This window comes from Cydia amplana, chromosome 1 (genome assembly GCF_948474715.1).
Source record: "Cydia amplana chromosome 1, ilCydAmpl1.1, whole genome shotgun sequence".
Taxonomy (NCBI): Eukaryota; Metazoa; Arthropoda; class Insecta; order Lepidoptera; family Tortricidae; genus Cydia; species Cydia amplana.
The window spans coordinates 16,707,932-16,733,362 of NC_086069.1; the positions used below are offsets into that span (position 1 = coordinate 16,707,932).

At 34.6% G+C, this 25,431-nt stretch overlaps 1 protein-coding gene across 1 annotated transcript in view; it reads right to left on the reverse strand.

Annotated features, from left to right (window-relative positions):
• LOC134649393 (zinc finger protein 177-like) overlaps window positions 1-18,777 on the reverse strand; it is a 69,082-nt gene extending 50,305 nt beyond the window's left edge. Inside the window, exon 1 of the mRNA XM_063504141.1 lies at window positions 18,140-18,777. Within this exon, the coding sequence (XP_063360211.1) occupies window positions 18,140-18,328 (189 nt within the window). The 5' untranslated portion in view covers window positions 18,329-18,777. The remainder of the gene's footprint in view (window positions 1-18,139) is intronic.
• Between the last annotated feature and the right edge of the window lie 6,654 nt (window positions 18,778-25,431).

Here is a 25,431-nt window from a genome sequence, read left to right on the forward strand (position 1 = left end):
CTCTTAATTAGTACCTACTTAAATGATACTAGGTACAAACGATTGAGCCTTCAGAGAGTCAGTTTGATTTATGCAATTGAAGGGTACACGGAAAGAACATGTCTAGTCACTTTTTTCGGAAAATGAGATTTTTATCTCAAAATGAAGAGCTCTTAATGAACTATTAGTTATATCTTTTGCTACCACTGTATAATAAATATAACACAACTTTATTTTTAGTTAAATAATACCTGGTCACGGAATTACCATACATTTTGACATTGTTCCAAATTTTAAAACCGCGATTACTCAAAATGTTACTGAAGTGACTAGGCATGTTCTTTCCGTGCACCCTTCAATTGTAGCTGCACATTAACATAATAAGCGCATAAAAATCATGATACAAAAGGTAGACGTACGAAATTAGTAAGGTACCTACTATATAACAAACAGTAATCACTTTCCTATGTCATTTCGATGGACCTAAATCTTGGAGGATACAACTAAACGGAGTAGCCATTAACAGGCTTTCCCCTCTGTCGAAAATAGGCGGCCAACGGTCATACACAATGTATGGACTGACGTTTATCTGACATGGCTATTTTTACGTTACGCATACATTTGACGTTCCCCTCCCCCGCAAAAATCGGCAGACTGTTTTGTACAGAAAATTACAGACATGGCGTCTCCGTTTGATTATATCCTCCAAGACCTAAATAGTTAAACCGCCGGGCGGAAACGGAGATGGCGGGTTCGATTCCAAATGTATCGATGATTACTCAAAACAATTTACATAGTTTGCTTACTGATTAGTTTGAACCATTTGAGAGTTTAAAAAAACCGTATATAAATTGTGGGCTATCAAAAAAAAGCTTGACAATAAAATAAAATATAATGCCGAATTGATACCCGCTACGTGCGGTTACTAGACTAGTCTAGTAATATAAAGATATTTCGGTATAGTAATATCCCTATATCCGGTATAGTAATATTACTATTTAGGGATAAACGGATAACGGTCATGAAACTCACCCTGTTATGGTGATATACAAATTATTATAATAAGTAAGTACTTATATACCTACAAAAATATTATATTATAAGTACGGTATCTGCAAGGAACTCCCCTTGTGCCTAATAATTATTATGAAATATGTGTTATAAATCTATATATTGTTTAAATACATATTCTAGGTGCTAATATTATAAACGAATTAATAGGTAAATAAATAGAAATACCGTTTACTAAAAGAATTCTACCACCCGATTCTTATAAACTGGCAGCTAGAGCACTTCCGTTCCGATAAGTGCCGTTTACACGCGGCCCAATATCCGGCCACACGTATAAGTAATGTAGCCAACTAGCCATGTGTAGACTTGTTACAATTAATTTGTGCTTATGTTTAATGATCGCGGTAGGAAAGCGAATGAAATCCGTTGTTCACTATTTCAATAGAAAAATCACTGTTTCATAATGAACAATTTGACTTAAATTTGATTAACCTGTCAGAAGTTGTTATTATTTTTGTACCTATATATGTAACATTAACACGATGATAATATATATCGTAACAAAGAAACCTACATACAACATTTTGGAACAGCATTTCTTACTTATTATAATTTACCTATTTTTATTATTTTAACATTTTTGTAAAATATGAGATACTTACGTTTGGGTTTACGGGCTCTGTAAAATTCAACCACTATGTGTAACTATTACCTACCCATTATACTCGCGACAAGTTAATGGACTTTCTTACAATTTAAAATAAAAATCCTAATAGCCGTTAATTTTGCTTCAATAAATGTTTGCTAAATTGAATGTATCTAAATGAGTAATGTTCAATGTAATCTATAAGTGACGCCCGTTATTTTACGATACGAGATCGTGGTATCTCTAATAGTGTATTACGGTAAATAACAAAATCTCACGTTTGTTGAACACTTCCGATAATAAACTGACGGAAGTCGGTCTTAATTGCCATTTTATTGGATTCGGCAACAATTTTGGATGTTTGGTGTGATATTTTTATTTAATTATAATGGGAGGAAATGTTGATTAGATATTTTGGCTTCTTCAAGATGGACCGGAACGTGAAATCACCGATGTAGGAAGTCCAGGGATCGGAACCGGTTTTTTCCAAAAAGTTAGAAATAACCATATTTTTCGAATTATTTTATACTCGAAATGTAGGACTCAGTTGTGTTTTTAGGTTACGACTTCGTATTATTAGATTGCCCAATTAGAAATGAAGTAATTAGCAAAGATCGAAAAAATACCGTTTCCGTTCCCATACAAAAAATACCGGTATCCGATCCCTGGTAGGAACTGGTCATTTTGGTAGACCACTTTCACGTAACTCGATTAATTTGCTCGTCTTCTCTTGTGTGAAATCAAAATCATACTTTTATTTTTATTAATTTGTGTCAGGACTCTTTGGGCTACTTGTACCATTCAATAACTCGGGGCTAATCGGTTAAACCTTGTGTTACCATGGTTACGTTAACAATTTTACACTGGGCTCTCGGTTTATCCGGTTAACCCCGGGTTAGTGGGATGATGCAAGTGGCCGTTATTTGTCCAAGCGAGATTTAAGAACTTTAAATCTGTTTTACACAACCTTGATTAGGGGCCCGATTCGGATTTTGTAATAGACATCTATTAGACATCGCCAAGTTACGATAACGATATCTTTAAGATCTAACCTGTCAAATTTGACATTTCCGCGATTCTGCAGATACTCTTGAACGATCTCCACAAGATATTACTTAGAGATCGAATTCACATCTAATAAATATCTAACACGATCTATCGTAAAAGTGACATTGGTTGCCCGAATTGCGCTGCAAAAGAGAACTAGGTAGTTGAAATCTAAACTATAACGTATCTAGAATGGATCTAGTACGTGTCGTCTCTTGTGAATATCTTGAAGTTCGAATACGGCAGTCAGTGAATGAAACAAATATCTTATTAATGATTAAATCAAATTATTTTTGCAAAATCATTTAAAGTGACTGCTATTTAAAAAAATGGCTTGATTTTTAAATATTTTCTCATAACATTAACGGTTGGTGACAAAGTGTAGATGATAACATCGCGATGTTCACTGCTTCCGTTGCTTAAAGGAAATATTAATAAAGTTAGCTTTTAATAATATATAATGGCTCTAATGGGCCAAGATGATCGGGTTTTAGACGATTTGTCAACAACTGTTTCCTTTCTTAAGCAACTTTGAATAACGATTGTTGGCTGGTATGCAACCTTCTTGTGATGGGAACATACGAGTATCAACGGTATTTGGATTTTTTACTGTTTCAAATGTTTTTTTTGGATTAGGTATGCCTATACCTACTTAGTATAACATTTTCATGTAAGAAAAATGAATGAAAACCTATTATAAATGTATACGTAAATATATATATATATATATATATATATATATTGCTATTTCTTGATTATTGTTAATACCTATGCAGTTTTAAGCAACGTTGTGATTCATATACCTAATATTGTTTCTAATTACATACATATAAAATTTATTTTCCACCTACATTAAAGTTCTCAGGCTCAATATCGATGCCTCATAACCATAAAGCCAACATTTTTGTTAATATACATTAAACTTACAACCACTTGGTTTTGAGAAAGGAAATGTTGGTCAACCAAAAAAAAGCCTAAGTAAGTTTGATTAATAAACGTTTGCATACGCGTACCCGCTAGGTGGCTAATGCATTTGACCTCCCATCCACGGGTGTTAGCGCTTGAACTATGCTCCTAATACTCACTCACAAATCACCCGCCAAACGTTTCCCATCATCCGTCGCGATGTGGTCACGAAAATTAATCATAACAGATGTTACCATAATGTTTGATCACCATTTCTTAGCTACGCGGAAGTCAGTAATGTCAATAGGTCTTAAAAGAAGCAATGAATGATGTACATTTCTAGTAATAATTGATTGAGCGTATTATTAGTAAGGGGAGGAGTGTGATGTATAGACATGCGTCAGCCATCAAATCACTATAACTATAAACACTAGTTTCGCAATTAACAGACTATATTTGAATAAATTTACGTCAAATTTCAATAGCAACACCATAAATCTAATTATCAAATGGATTATTATGTGAATACATCACATGATACAGTGCCAATAATATAAATAACGTTTCAAATGATGAATCAAAATAATATGAAAGTTAATAATGGGAATTTTGTAAATGCTAATTTGGTTTTTATGACGTGTAATGTGTTTTCTCTGACAGGTAGAGAGATAATAAGGTATATAATAACCATTAACTGTTAAAATGAAAACCAAGTGCATGTCGGGCGACGCATAGTAAAAGGTTCCATAACTTAATACGATATGAAAAATCGCGGCACTCCGTCCTGTAAAGATAACTATTTTGAAAATTTCTCATTCATGTTTCAACCGATCATGTTCTAAAGAATTTTCTCGGAAAGTATTTTTAAGATATATTTTACTTTTTTACATACTTATATTTTAAATATTTATTAAAACTAACATTGAGTTAAGTAGTTAGAGGAGGGTGATAATTTTTTCTGGACTTATTTTCTAAAAAGCAACTATTCACTTAAATTGTTTTTTAAAAACCTGTTGAATGATGTTCCATGCGTTGATTTTTACTGATAAAATATATTTAGTTATAAATTACAGGTCATGTTACATAAATTACATAATATATCCGTCATTTAAGGATAGTGGACCTATTAACGTAAAATATTATATTTTCGTAGACTGGCGATGTTATAGAGATAGGTATCTGCAATAAAACTAAAAAGTGAATTAAAACCAGCGCACCGGTAGCAAAACCACTCAACAACCATAAAAATTGTCAATCGCGACAAAATCGTACCATGAGTCCGTACCATGAGTCACTGACAGTGTCAAAACTGACATTTACGCTATCGAGAACGTAATTTACTTTCTATATATCTCGTTTGCACTAATATGCGAGTATGAGCGAGATGTATAGAAAGTAAATTACGTTCTCGACGGCGTTTATGTCAGTGCCAAACTGATGGTAGCCGTACTAATTCAAGAATACTAGAAGTACGAACTTTTGCCGGTTTCCCATGACATTATTATATTTATGGTGTGAACGAGATCTACGGAAGTCCAGGTCTTTCTAAACTAATTAGCATATATTACTTAATGGTAATTTATTAGTCCAGTTTTGCACTTTTTTTGTGATGCGATCAAAATATTGCTTTGGACCCATATGTCTTGACGGTGTAGGTTGATGACCTAAACATTGCTTCCGTCGACTGTGGTAACTAACATTGCGCTTATGTTTTTAGTCTATCGTCCGCACTATACATAATATGGCCTTAATAGGTGTCATCTATGTCATCATCTTCCTAGCGTTGTCTCGGCATTTTGCCACGTATTACTTCTAGAGTCTGGAGCTCTGCAATTTGATCCCAAGAATAATTGATATAAGCACTATTTACCTAGCTAGGTAAATAGTGCTTATATCAATTATTCTTAATAATTAAATAATAAATAAATATAAATTAATTAATTATGAACCATAATATATTATGGTTCATACCTAAAATGTACCTAGCTATGGAACAGCGCTGAAATTTGAGCTGAGCGTAACTAAAGTCGTCACGGTCAACTTCGCGACGCTTTCTCATTCCCATTCCCATCTCTCGTGTGACATGCCTGTAACGACGCGCTTTAGTGATTAGAGAAAATTAAGAGAACTTTATACAGCTCATTAAGGTCTTCTCTCAGGTTAAGTTAACATCAACAAAAAATAGTTTATGATATTGTATTAACTAACACAGAATTCGCTCTCGCCATATCGTATCAATTATTTGTTAAATATGAGGATGTAAAAAAACTTGTTCATTCATAGTCAAGGCGCCATTTTCTTCCCAAAAAAAATTTCGTCCCATTCACAACCTATATTATAACGCATTAGCGCAACCTTTTTTTGAGTTACCGCATGTCAATTTATATCCCTTTGAAACAGGTAAGATAAAAACTTTTGAAATTTGCACCAAAGCATAATGTTCCTTTTTATAGCTTTATTGTAATTTTGCTAACGATGTGTGCTATTTTATGTTTCCGGTCTTTTTTGATCATTTTATATGGGTATCGAGGGTTTTAGTAGATTTTAACGGTATTTCACCCATATGGTATATTGGATTGGAATAATAACGATACTATAGTTTTTAATATTATTATTATATTGTTTCTTTTAAACATGAAGTCTTTGATTTATAAGATTGTAGGGTAGGGTGCAAAAAGCTTCACCGAACATATGCAAAACGTCATTTTTTAAACTTAATAAGACAGTCACATACTTGTAATATTCTTAATTTTACAACAAGCTCTAAAAAGTATAAAAAATAACGTTTAAAGGGATTTTTTTTTCTTTTCTGGAAGGGACGATTCGTATTATGACCACTTAGAAAAGGGTTGTTTTGCAAAAAGACCACACGGATATTTTACAAGTGGGTTATTTTGTGCCTTATCGACTTCGAATCGAAATTACTTATGTAAGCAAATGTAGGATATTTAATGGCATGGTAAAAGTTGTTAGCAGAACATGCTAACAGCTTGTCTGAATTATAGTAATAAGAAAACAACTGTGCCTACACCGCATGCAAAACAATCATTCATTTAAATAAAGCATAGGTATATACTGTGACAACCAGACCCTTATTGACTTGTCAAAACAACCACTACTCGCATATTTTAGCAAAGTCTAACAATGAATCTAAATTAGAAACATCATAACTTAATCAAGTCTCCGTACAATTGTGGCTTACTTGGACAGAGAAGTAAAACATAAATAAATCTTAACTCATAAATCACAATTTCAATAGTGAAGAAACAAATTGGTTTTCCTACAAATAATATTTTATGGCAAAGCTTGAGATAAGGCAACGCACATAATTTTGCGGAACTCTAACTAACTGGTCTAACCGGTCGAGATTTGTGTTATGTTTAATTATAACAATGGTTTCAGAATATCTGGATGTATTGATATTACACGGATTTTTTGATTTCTTGTTTTTTTTTTATTACCTACATTAGCTAATAGACATATTTATATAAGGTAGCGATTAATTCCTAACAAAAATTGTGTACCTACATTTCAATTTCAATTTCCGGTACATATTATTTTTCTTTGCAATTTCAATTATTTATAGGTTACCCTTTTTATCGCTTTATTTAAAAAAGGTTAACTAATTAAGTAAGCATAAAACTTATTTTACCTTTCAAATATTTATGTATGCATTCGATAAAATGATGTCTACCTTTGGTCACTCTATCGATCATATTGAACAGATTAGAATTTCATTACCATCCATTACGGGGTTTTTACGGTTGCAAGTATACGCCGTAATATGATGAATTAAATGGTTTAACTTTGCATTATTGTTTAAAAATGACGAAGCTTGTTGCGGATATCATCATTGGTTTGGTTGGGACGAAGCATGTTGCGGATTTGTATTTGTGGCCACCTGACGAAGCCTGCGTTGTGGATATCCTAACTAAAAATTTGATCATATGTGACGTCCCACAGGTAAAGGTACCTAATGGCGGTTGGCGCTTACGCTATTATTAACGCCGCTCCAATATTATTGCGGCGCTATGCGACGTAAACGCCAACGGTCATAAGGTACCTTTTACCGTGGAACGTCACATATTAATGTTAGTGTTAATTTAATTTTTATGTATATTAGTTTCTGCATAATGTCGATAATAATATAACATTTCTTAATATTAAATGGTCCGGTAAGTACATTTTGTCTTTTTATATATTTTTTAATTCTTCTTTTTCACACATAAAAGTAATTATTTCCCGGTTGGAAATAAACACAATATTAAATCATTGGATCTGAATAAATTAAGTAGTTTAACAAATATATTCTCAAAATAAGATTTTTAAATTATAGTCAAATAAGGCAGTACTAGCAAATACAATTATCATGAGGAAATTGCAAAAGCTAGTTATACCTACAGAGTTAGCTACTTTACATCTGCCTTGATGCGGGCGCTGTATCTGTCAATTTCCTTAGTAAAATGAGTGACGGATTGAACGTCATAATCACGGCAGTAATGCCGCGGCAAACGCCTCATAGTTGACATCCGAATGTCACCTTTATTGTTGTGTGCAAGGCACAGACAAGACATCCTCTAGACTGAGCATAGTAGCGCTACCCCCTCTGTCACTATATACGGTAGTTTTACTCTATCTTCGAGTCAAAGTGTCAGAATCCCGTGCCGTGATTGGTCCGTGTCTTTGAACGGACCAATCACGGCACGGGATTCGCTCATCTCGTCCCCCCGCACCCTCGTATTTTTGGCAGCATCGGGTTCATGAAATAATTGCTCTAAACTCCGTCTAGAGGATTCCTAGTCTATGGCGCAAGGCTTTTATCACACCTTCACCCGCGCCTTTACGCTAACTTACGCATGATAATACTATTACTTGTTCTGTGCTTACGCCGCTGATAAATGTGAACAGTAACAATATAAAACTGCCCGGAAGCTCTAAAATTACGATATCCTTCGCTCCGGGCGCCGAATGGATCCAAAATCCAAACCTGCAGCCGTGGGAATCCAAAGTCACGCTAACTACAAAACTATGTAAATTTTGGAAACCGGGGCACATTATAAAAATGCTCTAAGCGTTAACATTTTGTTATAGTTTATTTATGGTGTTATTTGTTGGCATTGCAAATAACATTTTATTTTGATTTGCACCAATACAATTTAAAATATCCTAGACGACGGGTAATAATACTTAGTAAGTACCTAATCTTATTAAGGGCCTCTTGCATTATAGTTGTGATATGTTTACAAAAATACATTAAGAAAATAGATTACCTACTTAGCATTAAAATGTATAATATATGTACTTAGTTTGCTTATATTTAAAGAGTTCCCTCTCTAGGACACAATATCCAGGGTTCTGATACGATTATAAAAACCATGAACACCCCTTTAAAAAAATACAAATCGGACCAACCGTCTTCGAGAAATCTTGTATGACCATACAAAACAAAACATAAAAAAATTAGCAGTGGCTCACCAAATGTCATTTTCTATCGTAAATCGACATTTGGTTAACCACTGAACCGATGAAGACCACGTATAATATTCATAACACGGTATTCTTACTGTGATTGTAATTTTTTGGAACGCAATGATTTTTTGACATTTCGAGCCAGTTGGTGAACACTTTTTTTTTGTAAACATTACCTACTATAATTATGTATATTTGAATCAATAAGATTAACGATTTTTAAGCCAACCTCGATATCGATATTCTTACAATTACGTGGCTATATGAACTTTATGAACAATAGGTGATTATCGTCCTTCATAGAAAGTCAATGGCGCAGCGTGTGCGCATTGTATTTGCGCGATCTTTCAAAAGATCATGAATCGACTATCGATTTTTCAATTAAGAACCGAATCCGTATAATACCATCGGTTAACAAGGTACCATCTGTTTTCGATTAATTAAATTTCTAGAAATAAAAACGACGCGTCGCTCAAGTGAAATGTTTAATATGATTTGTGAGTGAAATAAGTCTGTAATTGATTGCGTCTGTTTCAAATTGATAGTCCGTATAAACTTGTAAGAATAATTTAATTGATTAATATTATTACGACGGTATTTTTTGATTAAAAGATGCTACACACAAATCGCGATAATTAACCCTTATACATTCAATTAAAAATATACATATTGGCTTAGGATTAGTTTTTTGTGAGTTTACTAAGGCCTCCTTGTAATGTGAATGTGACGTGATAATATTATGCAATAGCTAGTCCTACTACTCAATAAACTCAGGTCTTATGGTTCTGCAAATAAACAAGCAAAGATATTGGTTCAATCGTAAACTCGGGTATGGAATCGAATAACGGAGCACACAGTTTATGCCCTTGGACTATTACAGATAGCTTGTCCACTTTTAATAACAATATCAGTTATTGAATATAGGTTTTTAATTAATGTAGAAAATATGTATGTTTGAATGTAGCTTAACTTTAAATTTTAACTTGTACCGCTTGGTGGTACGCGTGAGATGCACTATGAGTCGTATCAAACTTAAAATTGTATAAGGTACTTAAACGTACTAGTGCTCGACAAGCTAATGCCCAATAAATGACACCCTACTGTCACCTCTAGTCACAAGTCACAATGACTTAAGTTTCAAGATGACATGTAAGTACTGGGACCGCGTCGAGCACCAGTACGTTTACCTTAGTACTCGTACCTAAAAATATTAAGACTCTTGCTACAATAAATTAAAATATGTATATAGGTACGCAAACCGTAACTTATGGGTTTGCTTCGAAGCGACGATTGGTTATTCAAATCTTTTGTCCTCCGGCTAGGTGAAACTAAGTTTGGTCCACGGTAAACAGCTATGAACCAAGACGATTCAGCGTCATAATAATGATCATGAATTAATTGTATGTCCTCTTTAGCGCTTTAATTCCGCACTCTCAGCGTATTATCTTGAAGAATAAGGCAATTGTAATTGGGATTTTAAAATGTGTATTAATAATTCTTTATTAATACACGTTTTAAATTAGTTTTTATTTTTGTTTGCAATATGGGTAACTGCCTGAAATAAAATCTTTTTATTATTTTTTTTATTTTATTTATATAAGAATTTGAATAATCCAGAATCAGATATGTCACAAAGATCCGAAGCATTTATTTTACTATGTTTGGTTGTCACGGTTCATCACTCCCAAGGTACATAACTGTACTGTGTTTATCTCTCAGTTGAGTCTTCTCAGTGGTAACTTATTACATGACTCCATTCACATGAATATTAAGTACTGGCTACTTGCACCGCTTCTGGGTCTTTTTCTCATAACGCTTTCCATTTTGAAAACACTCGCCATAAACTAGTAATGATGTGTTTTGTATTATGTTAATATTGACTTGTTTATATCGCCAGTTTCTATGCGATACGACATTGTTGGTTGTTAAAATAAATATTGTTTACTGACAACAAAGTTGTTTACTAACAACAAAAAGTGAGACCTTAGATGGAAACAAGTCGTTGTGCAGTTCTTTGGTACATTTTTCCCTGTTTTTGTTCATCTTCGCTATTGATGAAGTGGTAGATGGCCGTTACAGTAATAGTTTTTTCACTTTTTGATCAATATTTCACTATCATTACATTGTAAAGAACTATTTCTATTTATAAAATCACGAATCCATGATGCAAAACTTGTTAAATTTCCGAGACATAAAATTTTGTAGGTTAATTACGTACCTACAGTTACGACAAAAATTAACTTCTGCCTAATGCCTTGGCCAGCTCATGGTTAATACGTATGTTTAAATAATGTGCAAATATATTTTATCTAAGTTTAAATATCTGCAGCATTATATCTATGTTTTATAAAGATAGGTACTAAACAAAAATATTCATATTCATTTTAAAATAAATCACTTTTGAGCGTTTCGTGATTCATCAATTAAACGGTTGCGGGCAATTACTGGGAAGATTATGAATGATTTTAATTATAGACCGATAAGAATTTTAAATGAGAATTTGTTACAAGGTATATTTGTATTAGTTAAAAGCGAAGCGAGGTTGCGTGAGAGTTAAAGGCTTGTTACAATATGACTGTAATAAGTACCTACCTATATAAAGTAACACACCTCAAAGATTCGTCAAACAAAAGCCGATAGGTAATTCATATCAGAAATACAGTAAAGTAACGTTCACACCTAAGGTGTATACAATTTATACATAAAAGAACCCTCTCTAATAAATATCAGGACTCTATCGATCTAAAGGGTTTGAATTAAGCTGCAAAAAAATAACATCTGAATAACTCTTAAACATTTGAAGAAAAATTGATTCCTCTTGTCGTAACAAAATTATATTCACTTGACCTACGAAAATGTCTAACAATGACATCCATGATTATACAAGCATTTTATAAACTTTTTAATTACTGGTACCGTCACAATTTCAACAATTTTAAGGAAATTACTGCTACTCGCGTAATTCTTTGTGCTAAAAAAACAAAAGGCGGCAAACGTGCGAACCCCATAATTTCTCTGTATGTATGTATGGGCGAGAATAATGAAGCTATTATGTAGGAACGTTGACGTGCTCTTGCTCTTTGAACTCAGATAATCTAGATCAAGATGGCATGTTTTAAAATTATAAAATTGTTAGTGTGGTGGAGTCATCAACGTAATTTGTATCTCTGTCATGAGATATATGTTATTGATGTAGTATTACGATTTATGTATCATTAGAATAATATTGGGAAAAAATCATCTTTCCAAAATTATATGTACATACTTCACAGAGACGGGGCAAACTGAGGACTAAATGAACCCTCAAAGCACCTTTAGCTTTTATTAAGGAAATTAGTATTGCATATAGCTTAATAATACAGTATACATCTTAAATGTCTATCAAACTTATCCAAAAATTAGATCAATATCTAAATCCAATGAAAATGTTTAATTATTAATTAACATATTGTTTCTGCAATAAAATGCACTTCATACGCCTCGCGTAATAAATTAACCTGAATAGCTTCCGACACGTCAACAATATGGCTATAAAAACTCTTTCCATACAAGTTCACTGTCCAATACAATTGAGGAAAAACCTCATGTGACGCAATCCATGCAACAGGTGAAACACCTAATTATCTCATAGTGAAGAATGAACTTTCGCTTTTGTGTTAAAACAATGAGATTTGCACTCTCTACTGTGGTAACTTATACGTTTTTTACACTTATTATGCGTAGGTTAGCTTTGATTATTTTATTATGGAGATAATTATGATTATCTAATTAATTTTAATGATTTTTTAAAGGCCGTCATATTTAGGCTCATGTTACTTACCTCGATAGGTACTTATGTATTTTCATCATCATCATCAACGTCATATTACTATTTTTATCATATTTTATTCAGCTTGCAATTACCCATTGCCAAGAATATACATCTGTCGCCCGCTAAGTCGAGTTTCTTCGTCACTTAATACCTAACCTACCTAAGAGTACCTAAGAGTAACTACTTTTTCATTGTGTATAAAATTTGTGTAAGTAAATATAAATATTGGTCAATAAATATATTTTTTGTGCGCAACTAACTTTAATGCATATGTACCCAAAACTTCAGTTACTTATTATCGTAGTGTAACGAGAGAAATGGACCAATTATTAAATTTCAACACCGCTAATACATTCCGGTCCAATAAAGACTGTATAAAGAATTATAAATGGCCGTTGTCAAAATATTCAGTACAATAGTAATCAGCTTCTTGTGAGGAACAAAGTAGTGGTTATGAAGAGGCGCGTGCGTTGGATCAGTTGGATGGATAAAAACGCTACTAGATTGTGTGGCTCGATTTAAGAGAAATTTGCGGGTATTTCTAAACGAGGTGCGATTTAAAATGTTAGTACATTTTCTGTAACCAATCAATTGATATTAAACTCACCTGTCCAATATGATGACTGGGCTGATTTACGGCACTGTTTCAGATTGTTTAATAAAAAAACATTACCCACACTGTGAACTGACACACATCGTTCCAGGGTTTACAGATGACCGATGGGATTCCACTTGTTGATTTGTAGTAGGTACCTGCTACATATATACTTATGATACCCTATAACCTTACCTACTGCAAACGCCCGAAAATAAAATAAAACGTGTTTTTTCTAGTTGAAACAATTCATCATCATTAACTTAAGAGTTGTTCTCTTGTCGGTGGAGTATCTTCCAGCATTCCCTATCTTGCGCCAGCTCTTTGACTTTCTGATACGACACGACCCCCACTTTTTTTTCACTTGGTCTAAAATGCTGCGTCTGGGTTTTCCTGTACCCCGCTTGCGTCCTATCCGCCCCTCGAGGATAGTTTTAAAGAAGTGGTCGTGTCGTATTAAGTGTTCAATCATTTTTCCGCGTCTATTTGCAAAGGTGTTCAGGATAGCTCTCCTTTCATTCACTCTTCTTAGCACCTCCTCATTCGTAGTTGAAACAATTACTTACTTACAAACAATTACTTAGAGATGTTTAAGGAACTAAAATGGATTCCAAAGGCAGTTTGCTGTTTTCCGATTCGTGCTCTATCTGGTTTATGAAAAAGCGTAGTGAGATGGGAGAATCCTTACATCTATTTTAATTTTATAGATTTGTGTCCTACTTGACTAACCTCTGAAGCTAATAACTTGCGTCACGCATAAAGAGATGCATTTAGATTCGTTGATATAAAGTATTGGATAGAAATCAAGGTTCTTTTGAGGCTCCGGCTTTACGTTGCAGCCCACGCCCAGTGAAATTCTGGATTTTTGAATTATATAAATTGTATTATTCTAACCAAACTATCTTATGCTTAGGTACTTACAACAAACTCGTGTTCAACGTGGGAGCCATGGGATAAACAAAATCAAACATTTGTATACTGGTGGGTTAAGACTTTTCATTTACAGATAGTGGGTATGCGTTTATGAAATAATGAAGTTATTACAAGTACCTATTTAAAAGTACTTACAGAGTCCGTACAATAATAATAACAACAAATGAATCGAATTCACAAAACTGGATGACTTAATAGGTATGTCAACTTGCCGTAGGTACCTATTTGTATTTCTGTCAAAATAACAGTTCTGTTATTTAGTAATTATAGCAAATTTAACTGAAGATCTACCAAAGTTATGTAAACTAAGAAGTCTATGATTACTAAACTTTGTAAAAAAACTTCAAACAGGTCAAATAAAACCAGCATTTGACTAAAAAACGCATTTACGGCAAAGTTCTGATGCAAGTTTGTGGCGCGAGCTTATTTAGAAAACCAACGGCTGGCCAGCACAATCATGCGGTTGCTTATGATCTGGTTTTTGTCCATCCGTCCGTTTTAAACTCTCATCTCGTTGGTAACCGAGGACGGACGTGAGGAATCGAGCACCACAGACCCACCGACTAGAAATCAATGGAGTTGACTTTTATTCCAGCACAGAGCCCAAGTATCGACATTACGAAGCTTCCACTGGTCAAAAATCTCATATGACTTGACGGACTTCGGACAAGTCAAGTGTTGTTAGAATGGTTTTAATTGTAAAGGGATATAAGTTATTATATTAAAGTTATATAGTTTGTTAGTCATAGTTATAGGTGTTTAAAATTTACTTCTTAACCTATATTATTTTCCAAAATGTCATTAGATTTTTAAATCACTTTTTCAATAAAACAGTTATGCAATAGTTAAATATATTCTTTACTAAGTTTATACATCTCCGACTATTTCAAGGCTGCACTCACGTTTTCGAAACCATTGTGGTTTCCTATAAGTTTTCTGTTTGTATTCATTTGAACAGGTATAACGAGCAAGCCAAATAACATAGGAAGGGATCATTACTTTCAAATAACGATGTTTGCTGACGCCCTAAGTACGGATTATCTGTAATGAATGGGAAAGTTGAAGACATTTTATTTTCAATGCTACTGGATTGTTTCGTTAAAATTTCTGTCTAATAATGATTATTTGACGAGTATTAGTAGTAATGTGAAAAACTACCTAATATTTTAAAAGGTTAGGTTAGGTTGGTAGGCTCTTTAATTGTGTTGTAACATGAAGTGATTAATTATAGAATCGATCACTGCATGATATGTTTAGGTTAGGTTTGACTATATCATTATGGGGCCACGACATAAATATATAGAAGCCATTTTTTTTTCAAACGACTGACAGTGTATGTATTCTGGCGCAAGTCCAGCATTAGCTTAAGGGAGCGAGTGAAATTATTTTGTTTCCTATATGATTTCAACTCCTTGTAGTGAATTGTGGATTTTTTTGGAAACTACGAGTATATCTTTATGCTACATGGCCATTCAAAGAAAATGGATCTTGTTATTATAAAAATTGCCATTACCATAAGGAAATTATAATGTAGATTTAATTGCTCAGACCTTAGGTAAACTAAAAGTTAATTCTGTACTATTTGCAAATACACACTGTATACAAAAAGTTACTAATCAATTCTTAAATTTCCTGATCATAAGTAGATCACGGTTAGAATTCAAGAAAAGCTTTTTTTAAATTGTAAAATTAAAAAATTCTACAAAGCCTCCGGTCTGTATCTATTATTGACTTTGTCAATACAAGTAATTGACTTAATTTATCTACTTCCTGCTCATAGATCACAATCCTCATTATATAATTACCTGTCTGTAACCTTGTACCTTGTAAGCTGGCTGTCACGGGAAGTTGCGTATGTCTCAACGTCCAATAGATCTTCGACATGAAAAGTTGGTTTATTTTTTCTGTTAACTGGTTTCTAATACTTTTCTTAATTTAATTCAAAATGATAAGGACGCTTTGGATGTTATCTCTCCTATCAGTACCTACACAACACGAGAGTCCTCATACTTAATATACATATGTTATATGTTTCATAATTATGTTTTGCAGTAAGTACAAAAGCTACCCGAAACAATCAAAATTATGGGAAAGCATATAACAATGAGTAAACCAAGATATATTTCTTATAGTTACAATAACTTGTACTTTGAAAAGTTAAATGTTTATTTCCTTGTAACTAGGATGCTTATGTAATAGAATAGATAAGAAATATTATGTTGCAATACCCTCTTTCACCACTGGCTGGTAAAAAAAAATAAACCTATGATATTTGATAATGTACTGACGTGTATACATCATTTAAAAAAAACTGAACATACAATATTTCTTTGAAAGTGGACGATGACGTATAGAAGTAAGTAATATAGTATAGATATTAAAGTTCTAATAACATAATAATGTATGTACCTAAATTATCTACTAAAATTATTATCAGTGACCTTTCTAGTATGCATATAGTTCACTTGTTTGACCGGTTAAATCAACTTCTTTATTTTTACAACAAACAGGTATTATTCGTAAAAACGATTGTATATTTGGATACACTTTGCTCATTATCGTCAAAACGGCTGAACAGGCCCTGCAGCACGGTTCCATTTTTATCGACTATCTCTATGCCCGTCACTTTCGCACTTATATACTTGTTAGAACGTGACAGGCATGGTGACAAATGATAAAAATGCGACCGTGCTACTAGTAGCACCTGCCCTAGGGCAGATTAGTTAATAAGTAGAGAAAGGTTTCTGACATTAAATCCAATATTTGTGTAATAATGTTTAAATATAAGTAATAATAAAAAATCTAGTTTAACATAAAATGGGGGGTAAACATTTTTTGTAGGAGTCCTCGTGGAGTGACAGTTTAACAAGGTCTACGCGGACGCGACTTCTTCCATAGGCAGAGAGGAGGTTAAACCTTTGAATCTTTTTATACTTACCTACCTACCAAGCCATTAGTTATTACCTACATTAAAATAATATGTATCGTTTCCTTATTTACCAAGGACGCCCATATCCATTAAATATGACAAAATAAAATGTTAATGTTGTACCAATTTTTAATAATTTATTCTAATGTGATAAGCGTAATTACTGACATTTAATATGTGGTTTTTAAAGTCTGATCAAAATCTGTACTGGTTACTAACAAAGTAGCAAATCTGTGTAGGCTGTATTTTCAGTATTGTTTTATAGTTAAGTACATATAATTGTAAAAGTACTAGCTCTTGCCCATGACTTCGCTAGCGTGGATTTTTTAACCTTAATTTAATGGTTGTATTATGTCGTAAAACCCCTTCTGAGTTATATTCTATTGTGGAAATCAAGTTTCTAGATATGCAGTAACCTTTGCTCTGCGTTAGTTATAATTCAGTCAAGACTAGTTAGAAGGTGAAAAACGTTATATGTTTCAAACAATTGTATGGAACTTGCACAGTTTGTCACTAGATACAGTCATATACATAAACAAATCATGGAAGTATCGGCAAATGAGCGGTAGGTAGAGAGCATATATTTTATCTGGTAATCCTTGATACGATCTATGACAAAATACATATTTACTAACGTATTACTAATTGAGACATCGTCATGTCATATGAATCTCAAAGAAAGTGTTGATAGTCTTCAAATGATAATCAGCACTTATGGGTTTAAATCTACATTTTCAAATTTCTGTCATGGATTCATGGATAAATAGTTTAATTATTTAAATAACGTAAATAAGGTAAAAGTTGGTTACTCACGTCGTGGTCAGGAACATAGGAGTACACGTGAAGCTTGTCGATTCTTATAGTTCCTTGAAAAGGGTATAAAAGGGATCCCTTCGACAGCTCTTGTGATGTCCAAACATTCACTGATGCCTCCCTCCCTCTAGCATCACCAGGCCTCAAAGCCAAGCTCAGTTCTTGGGGTATTAACACCAAAGTCTCCATCTTTGCACGCACTTTCAGTCAAAACTGATTATTAATTAGGATTAAATTTATCCTCCCACAGTCATGCCACAAATGAGTAATCCCCGAGAATGTGACTGAACTCGTCCATCACAGTTAATGAGTATAAATAATTTATTACAAGAAAAAAGGGACGTCTCTCCGATTATCAGTCGCTGATGTCGCCGACAAAATATCGGTTGGATGCGTGATCGATCGTCCAGTGAAACGTCAGTGTAAATTAATCACTGCATATACTCATATGAGTCAGGCACGGCTATTCTCAAAGTTAAAGTAAACGAAATAATTAGATGGTCATTTTTATCAAAGTTCGTTCAACCCGTCACAATATTGTCCGTTTAGGGTACAATATCAGCACAGTACGGGAGTACCGGTAAGCGCACACGCAAGATGCGCGCGCCGTCTCTGAACGTAGACTGAAGGAAGCGCTAACATTGACCTTAGTAGCGGCCGTGATCGCGTTTACAGTTCATTTTTTGCTCGATAAAAAGGAGAGGAGTAAAGCCCTGCAAGAGTTTGTCATAGTCATTTTCGAAATATAGGTCTTATATCGCTACCAATAAGTTCCATATCAAATGTATGGATATGTTTGTAAGATGTAGTAAGGTGCGCTCCCCTCCAAAGGCGGCACCTGCCAGGTTCGTGCGCCGCCCGTCAGAGCGGCGTAGAACCTCGCTCGGCGCACGCGCACCTACCTGCTATAGAGCTTTTTTCGGCTTCTTACGACAGGTGTTTTTTTTAACGTTCCGTTTTTTAATTAGGTGGTTTATTGACGTAAGGTGTTTTTGTCTGAAGTCTTGCGCAATAATAAAATAAAGATACCTACATAAAACATAGGTTGACGTAGATTTCATATACACCTATTTGAATTGGATTTTTAATTATACTTTGGGTTTAAAAAATGATTCTGTTAGTATTATGTAATGACTTGCATATATAATTATATCTAAGATTAAAATATGAAATTCGCATTAGATACACACATAAAATCGCACTTGATTATATTTTGATGTCTACCGCGCATACCAGCTTTTACGTCCCTACCTTGTTTTACGAATATCTGCAATTTCCACTTAGGGGGTGCGTGTTCGTGGTGAATGTTTTAGGTCTAGAATAAAGTAATTAAAATAAATATTGCCTTAACCTCCTCAATATAAATACCTACCTATTACCTATACAAATAACTATAGCAAAACATAAAATAATCTTTACACATTTTTTTTTTAATTTTTACGATACTAGAACTACATAGAAGGGCTACAGCCAATTTCCGATAGCATTCTATAAACCTATAATTATTAGGAAATTACTTTATGCCCCAAGGTATTTCTAAGTAACTTATTAGCTGCCTTCCGTTTCTATTTCTACCTTTAGGTATATCTAAGAGATAAAGGACCCTTCTTCATAATTAGAGCTTCCATTAGATAAAACACCTGCCTGTCAGTCGTTTTGTGATCTCACTCATTAACCGCTGAACCAATTTGCACAATGCATCTGCAGGGTCATTGTGAGTATTGTGACCACTTTCTTGCAAAAGATTGTAACTGGAATCATGTTTCTATGACGAGACGCGGTTTTGTGCAAAATATATAAAGAATACTATTTTATTTTATTTACATTTGATTTTTTTTACTGGTAGGTTTGGTCAAAAACGGAAAAAGAGAAGCTTTTAGAAGCTCGAAAGTAAAACAGGTATGATTTCAATACAACAATTGAATAGTTTAGTGTAGGGTTTCGTGTTGTCTAGGTGTCATCATCATCATCATTGGCCACAGCATCTTTGCACTATGATAGTTGCAGCGACTAAAGAGGTATTTTACGGAGGTAGTCTAGAGCCTATTCCATTGACTGCGATGACTACATAGACCAATGACCGATCGGCATTTCTTGCCGTATCGATCACAGATGTGTCTTGACTCCTGGGGTAGTCCAGCAGTTCTGTCAATTCGTTTCTGCTTAAGTTGGTCCAACCAGAGAGCTCGTCGTGCTTTTGCCATTCTTTCCCGCAGGTTACGACGCCACTCCGATGTCATCTCCAACGTTCCTCCCAACAGTTAGGAATGCCGAAGCCATTCATGTCGCGTTTCAGGAATCTTTGAAACGGAGTACAGGTCGAAAACCGGTCTCTAAGCTTCGAAAATCTGTCCAAATATAACTTCACGTGGCAATCTGTCAGGGTCCATTCTATGAACGTGTCCCATCCTACGGAGTCGTCTCTATTTCAGCATAGCCGTTATGCTGTTGCATTTGGTGTTCCAAGTTATGTCATAATAGACGGATTTAAAAGGGGCTTTTGTACGTAGGTACTATGGATGGATTATATCATGCAAAAAGATATCTTCGCACCACTCTTCCTTCATACGTTATTGCCAAAACTTAAGAACGGCTAACTGATCATATTCAAAATGTTTTTCTCTGGAAGGCTCTATTACACTTCATGTAGGATGTAGTAACTAGGCTGTAGGATATTTTTTGGATTATTATAGAGATTATTTCTGTAAATATATGAGTAGATACCTACGTATCAAAGTACATGTTTTAAGTAGTGGCGTAGCCCAAGATAGCCATACATAATGAGTATTTTATAATGAAATTCGCACTGAAATAAAGCACCAGGACATTAATAGAGACACAGACAGCAGTTATTTTGACAATTAAATCATTTTGACAATTTATATCCATTGGCCTTTGCGTCTATTGCAGACGATTTATGGTGCAAATCGGAGAGACAATGACCTCTCCAGACTTAACACCGCCTGGGACGGAATTAAGGAAACGCAGGGATGCCCAGCACCTGCATTACCCTCTCGGCTTCACTGTCTTAACCCACAGGAAAGGCAAGCCAATACGTGTGGAGGCAGGTCGGTTGCAGGAATCTGCCGCTTATTTCAGGTTGGACCCTACTCGCGCCTTACGGTAACTCCATACCGGGATTTCATTTTGGAGTATCCTTCTCCTAGATGGATTGCAAGCCAATGCTAAGAGGTCCATCTCCCCTGTGACGAAACAGCTTTTTGCTTCGTTTGTGGACTTAGTCGCCTCGTACGACACCCTTATCCCATGTGAGGGTTGGCGCTATTCTAAAGCCGGCCACCACACGGCAACAACAACACACAACAACAACAAACCTACAATTCATAAAAAAAACTGATTTTAATAATAGTAATGAAATACCCTATTAGGTAATTCTAAACAACCAACCAAACTCATAAACTGAAAGTATACGAGTACCTAGTCAAGTTACCCTTAACATTGGTTTTTATAGAAATATAAGTCCTAAAACTATTTTAGAAGTATCTTATAATCATAACACACGGTTCATTTTTGCTTGTACCCACTTCTTAACCAATATGTTACAGAAAACGCCAACGACCTGCATGCACCTGTCCTGCCGTCACCGCAATCCTACTATTATGTCACGAAAGTACTTATAAAAACTGGAATATGTATTTAAAACATAAGGTGGAATGATTGTGAGGTATTTAGTTCAATATTAATATTTATATTCATAGGATTACAAATTTTACATGTCATAGGTGTAATATTCATAAATCATAAGTAAGTATACCTATGTCAGTTTAATCACAATGCATTAATAATTTTGGTTACCAGCACAGGAGTCTCCCATTAGTCAACCCGCACGGTTGACGACCAGCTAGCTCCTTCACCGTAATGGTCCTACAGGACTCGTAGGTACCAAATTGACGCGGGCAATGTTGGAGAAAATTCCGGATAGGTACTCGTATCTTTGCGTGACACCCAAAATGACACCGCTGAACTGGCACCTTTCTTAGTGCCCGTAAGGCCCGTCTATACGAAGTACCTAAATATAATTCAATGCTTCGCATGCTTATTCCAGCGTTGAGTTACGTTTATTCCAAAGTTTCATCGCAGTTTATTCACATATTTTTTTGTAGAAGAAAATGTATAAAAAACACGATTAGGGATCAGACGAGCGGCGTAGCAGGAGGTGCTAAGAATCCTCGGAGATTGTCTGTATTTGCTTTTATCAACAACAACTGGCCCAAAATTAACGCTCTGGAAGGAGCAATACTTAGAAAAGGTTTGAAGGGGCATAATAGGATTATCGGAAGTCCAGAGGGAGAAAACATCAATAATCCTGAACTCAGGCAACTTTTTCTTTTAACGGGAGGGCGAACAACTGTCCCAAGGTGTGGTAGGGTTCATCGTCCACAAGAATCTTATCAATAACGTGACAGTGACAGGTATATCGAGAGTATGTCGGCGCGACAGATTGGGTAAACCAGGCAGTTTGGGTATTAAGTTGGCATCTAACTGCAATTTTAGTAAGTATCTGAGATATAAAAAAAATGCTAACTAAAAAAGCATTATCTCACCTACATATTATACAAAACAATAATAATAAGCAATAAATACACTATTCAAAATATTGCAGTTACATTTCTACTAAATTTGATCGTTACAGAATACGTCCGCAGGGCGTGGTTTCGGCAAAGGCGTGGCCTCGATCTGCCCTCCCTTGCGCCGGCGTGCTATACCGGCGCGCACTATTGTTTGACAACTTCGCTATTGGTCCCACCAGCGTGTCATATCATATTGGTTATTATTTTTGGTGCTTTTTTTATTGCGCGTTTGGTGCGTAAAATAACGATAACCTTTCATGTGTTTAATAGTTTTATGTTGTGGTATGTATTTGGATATATTTATGCAGGCATATAAATGCATACCTTATATTTCCGGCCAAGTGTCCCTACACATCATCATCATCCTCACTTTTATTGGCTAGAATAATTATGTAAAGGGTAACGTTTTGAATTAGGTAGGTACTACTGTTTCATTTACTTAGTGGTTCAAAAAATCTTTCTCCAAAAATACATGCGCGAGCTCCGGATTTTACAGGACGTCAAAAGAAAGTACCTACAAAGTATAGGTACCTAAGAATCAAAACAATTGGAACTTATCAAACAATTACAATCGAAATTGTTATATCAGTGTTTTTACTAAACTGAAGCCTCTAGCTATTTTAATTACGAGTACCTAAGTATACCACACTTTTTTAACCCCCCTCCTCCTAACAACTGTACTTACATCGTAACTTAAAGAATAAGGGACTACCCACAAGTCCACAACATCTCGGTGAGAAAAACACATTCACTAAAGTGAAATAAGAAACTTCAAAGTAACAATCTGCCACAAAAATTTCAATTAGGTAATAATTTATTTATTTATTCGAGGATTACAATGCTAGTTAATTAATATCATACACTTTTTTTATTCATATCTATCTTATTCATGTGTTTCTAAGTCAATATAAACAACAAAAACACCTCATTTAATTCTTAGCATGTTGCGACCAGTGCCTCAATCGGCTTAAATTAAAAAAAAGTCAAAATGAAGCCTGTACCGTTGTCATTCCGTCAGCCCTTATCCGCTTCGGGAAGGACGTGAGCGGATCCCGTCACGCGCGAGCCCGTTTAGGCAAGGATTAATTGATATTAATTTCAACTCGATTTGGTTTGGCGGTATAACACGTCAATATTGTACGGTTTGTAAGCCGTGGTCGATGTGGATTTGTTGGATTACGTTGGATAGATTCGTTTTAGTATTGGTATTTGTGGATACAATAATGAATTAATATGTAATAAGGTATACTGAACTAGACGTAGTCACGCTGCAAAGAGTTGCGATGCAAATATTGCAATTTTTGCGTTGAATGCATTTATTTGCTTCAATCCTGCACGCTTAGTTGAAGTTTTAAAGTCAACAAAAACATGACCAATTATCAGCATTATTTATTTAATTATATCAACAGTAACATAGTATAGGTCCGTTTCGAAAATCGCATCAAAATTTTGAATATAGGTCAATATAGTCTATATTAAGGTACCTAAGACCGTCTACATCTTCTACAAGCTAAAGATGATGATGCGAAGAATGCTTCGGTTCTAAGTGTATCGTTTGTACTTACACATGCTCCACTTGCAGACGGTCGATAGAGCAGAAAGACCGAAGCACTGCCTTTCTGAAATTCTTACGGTCTGATCAGGGCCGGATTAACCCTAATGCAGAGTAGGCAACTGCCTATGGGCCCCGCCTCGGCTAGGGGGCCCCGGCTCGGCTAGGGGGCCCGGCGGCCGCGCGCGCGCCAAAAAAAATGTGTTTGCAAAGTTTGGCATATGGCCAAAATTCATAAATATTTTTTTATGTTACCTACTTATACCTAATGTCCAATATCAGTTTCTCAGACACACAATCATCAAATGATTATGTAAATTATGTTATTTTATAGCTTTTAAAGTCTGTAAATCGAGCTCGAATTTCAGGCTCCCGAGGGCCTAAAACCTCCTTAATGAAACTTTGGCCCTCCGAGTAACTCTTGTATGACACATATCGTCACTTGTAATATGAATTAACGTAACCGCCAAATGACGATTTTTCGGCAGAAGCCAAAAACTAATATGCAAATTGAAAAAGTGGTGTAACTTTTTATATATAAATGTTATTGAAATTGTGTTTTTAGCAATTATTTTGTTATTGTGAGATCTTTAAACGAAATGAAGTATTAAAACGGCTGCTATTATAGTTTAGAAAATAGCATGGCGCTTACGTTATTTTTTTTTTAAATAGGAGGAGTTACATTAGGGTTTCGTAAAAAAAATTAAGAACAATTTATGGTATGTCACGGAAATATACGAATAATTAACGTAAGTGACACAGTTTTCAAAATTTGGAGTTACGTTGTAAGAAATTTATTATAGCATTTTCAAACTTATTCTCTAGTAATAAGGTCTAAAGTATAATAATTTCTTCGGTTGGTAAGTCATGAATAAAACTGGTTTTTAAGTACGAAACCGTTTTAATAATTAAAACCTCTGTCTTAAAACAAACTAATTATATTAAACCTCTTTAATGTTCTGTAATAAAATAAAATAAAGAATTTATCCTTACAAACCAATAGAATTAATGAGATCAGCAGAAACACTTAATTTTACTTTCCTACTTTCTACTTTTCTTTACTCCTTTTCCTTGCTTTGCTTTTCCTTTCCCCTTTTTTTGAAGCTTTTGCTGCACCTTCAGCGTCCCCTTTTTGCGCTTTCTTATCC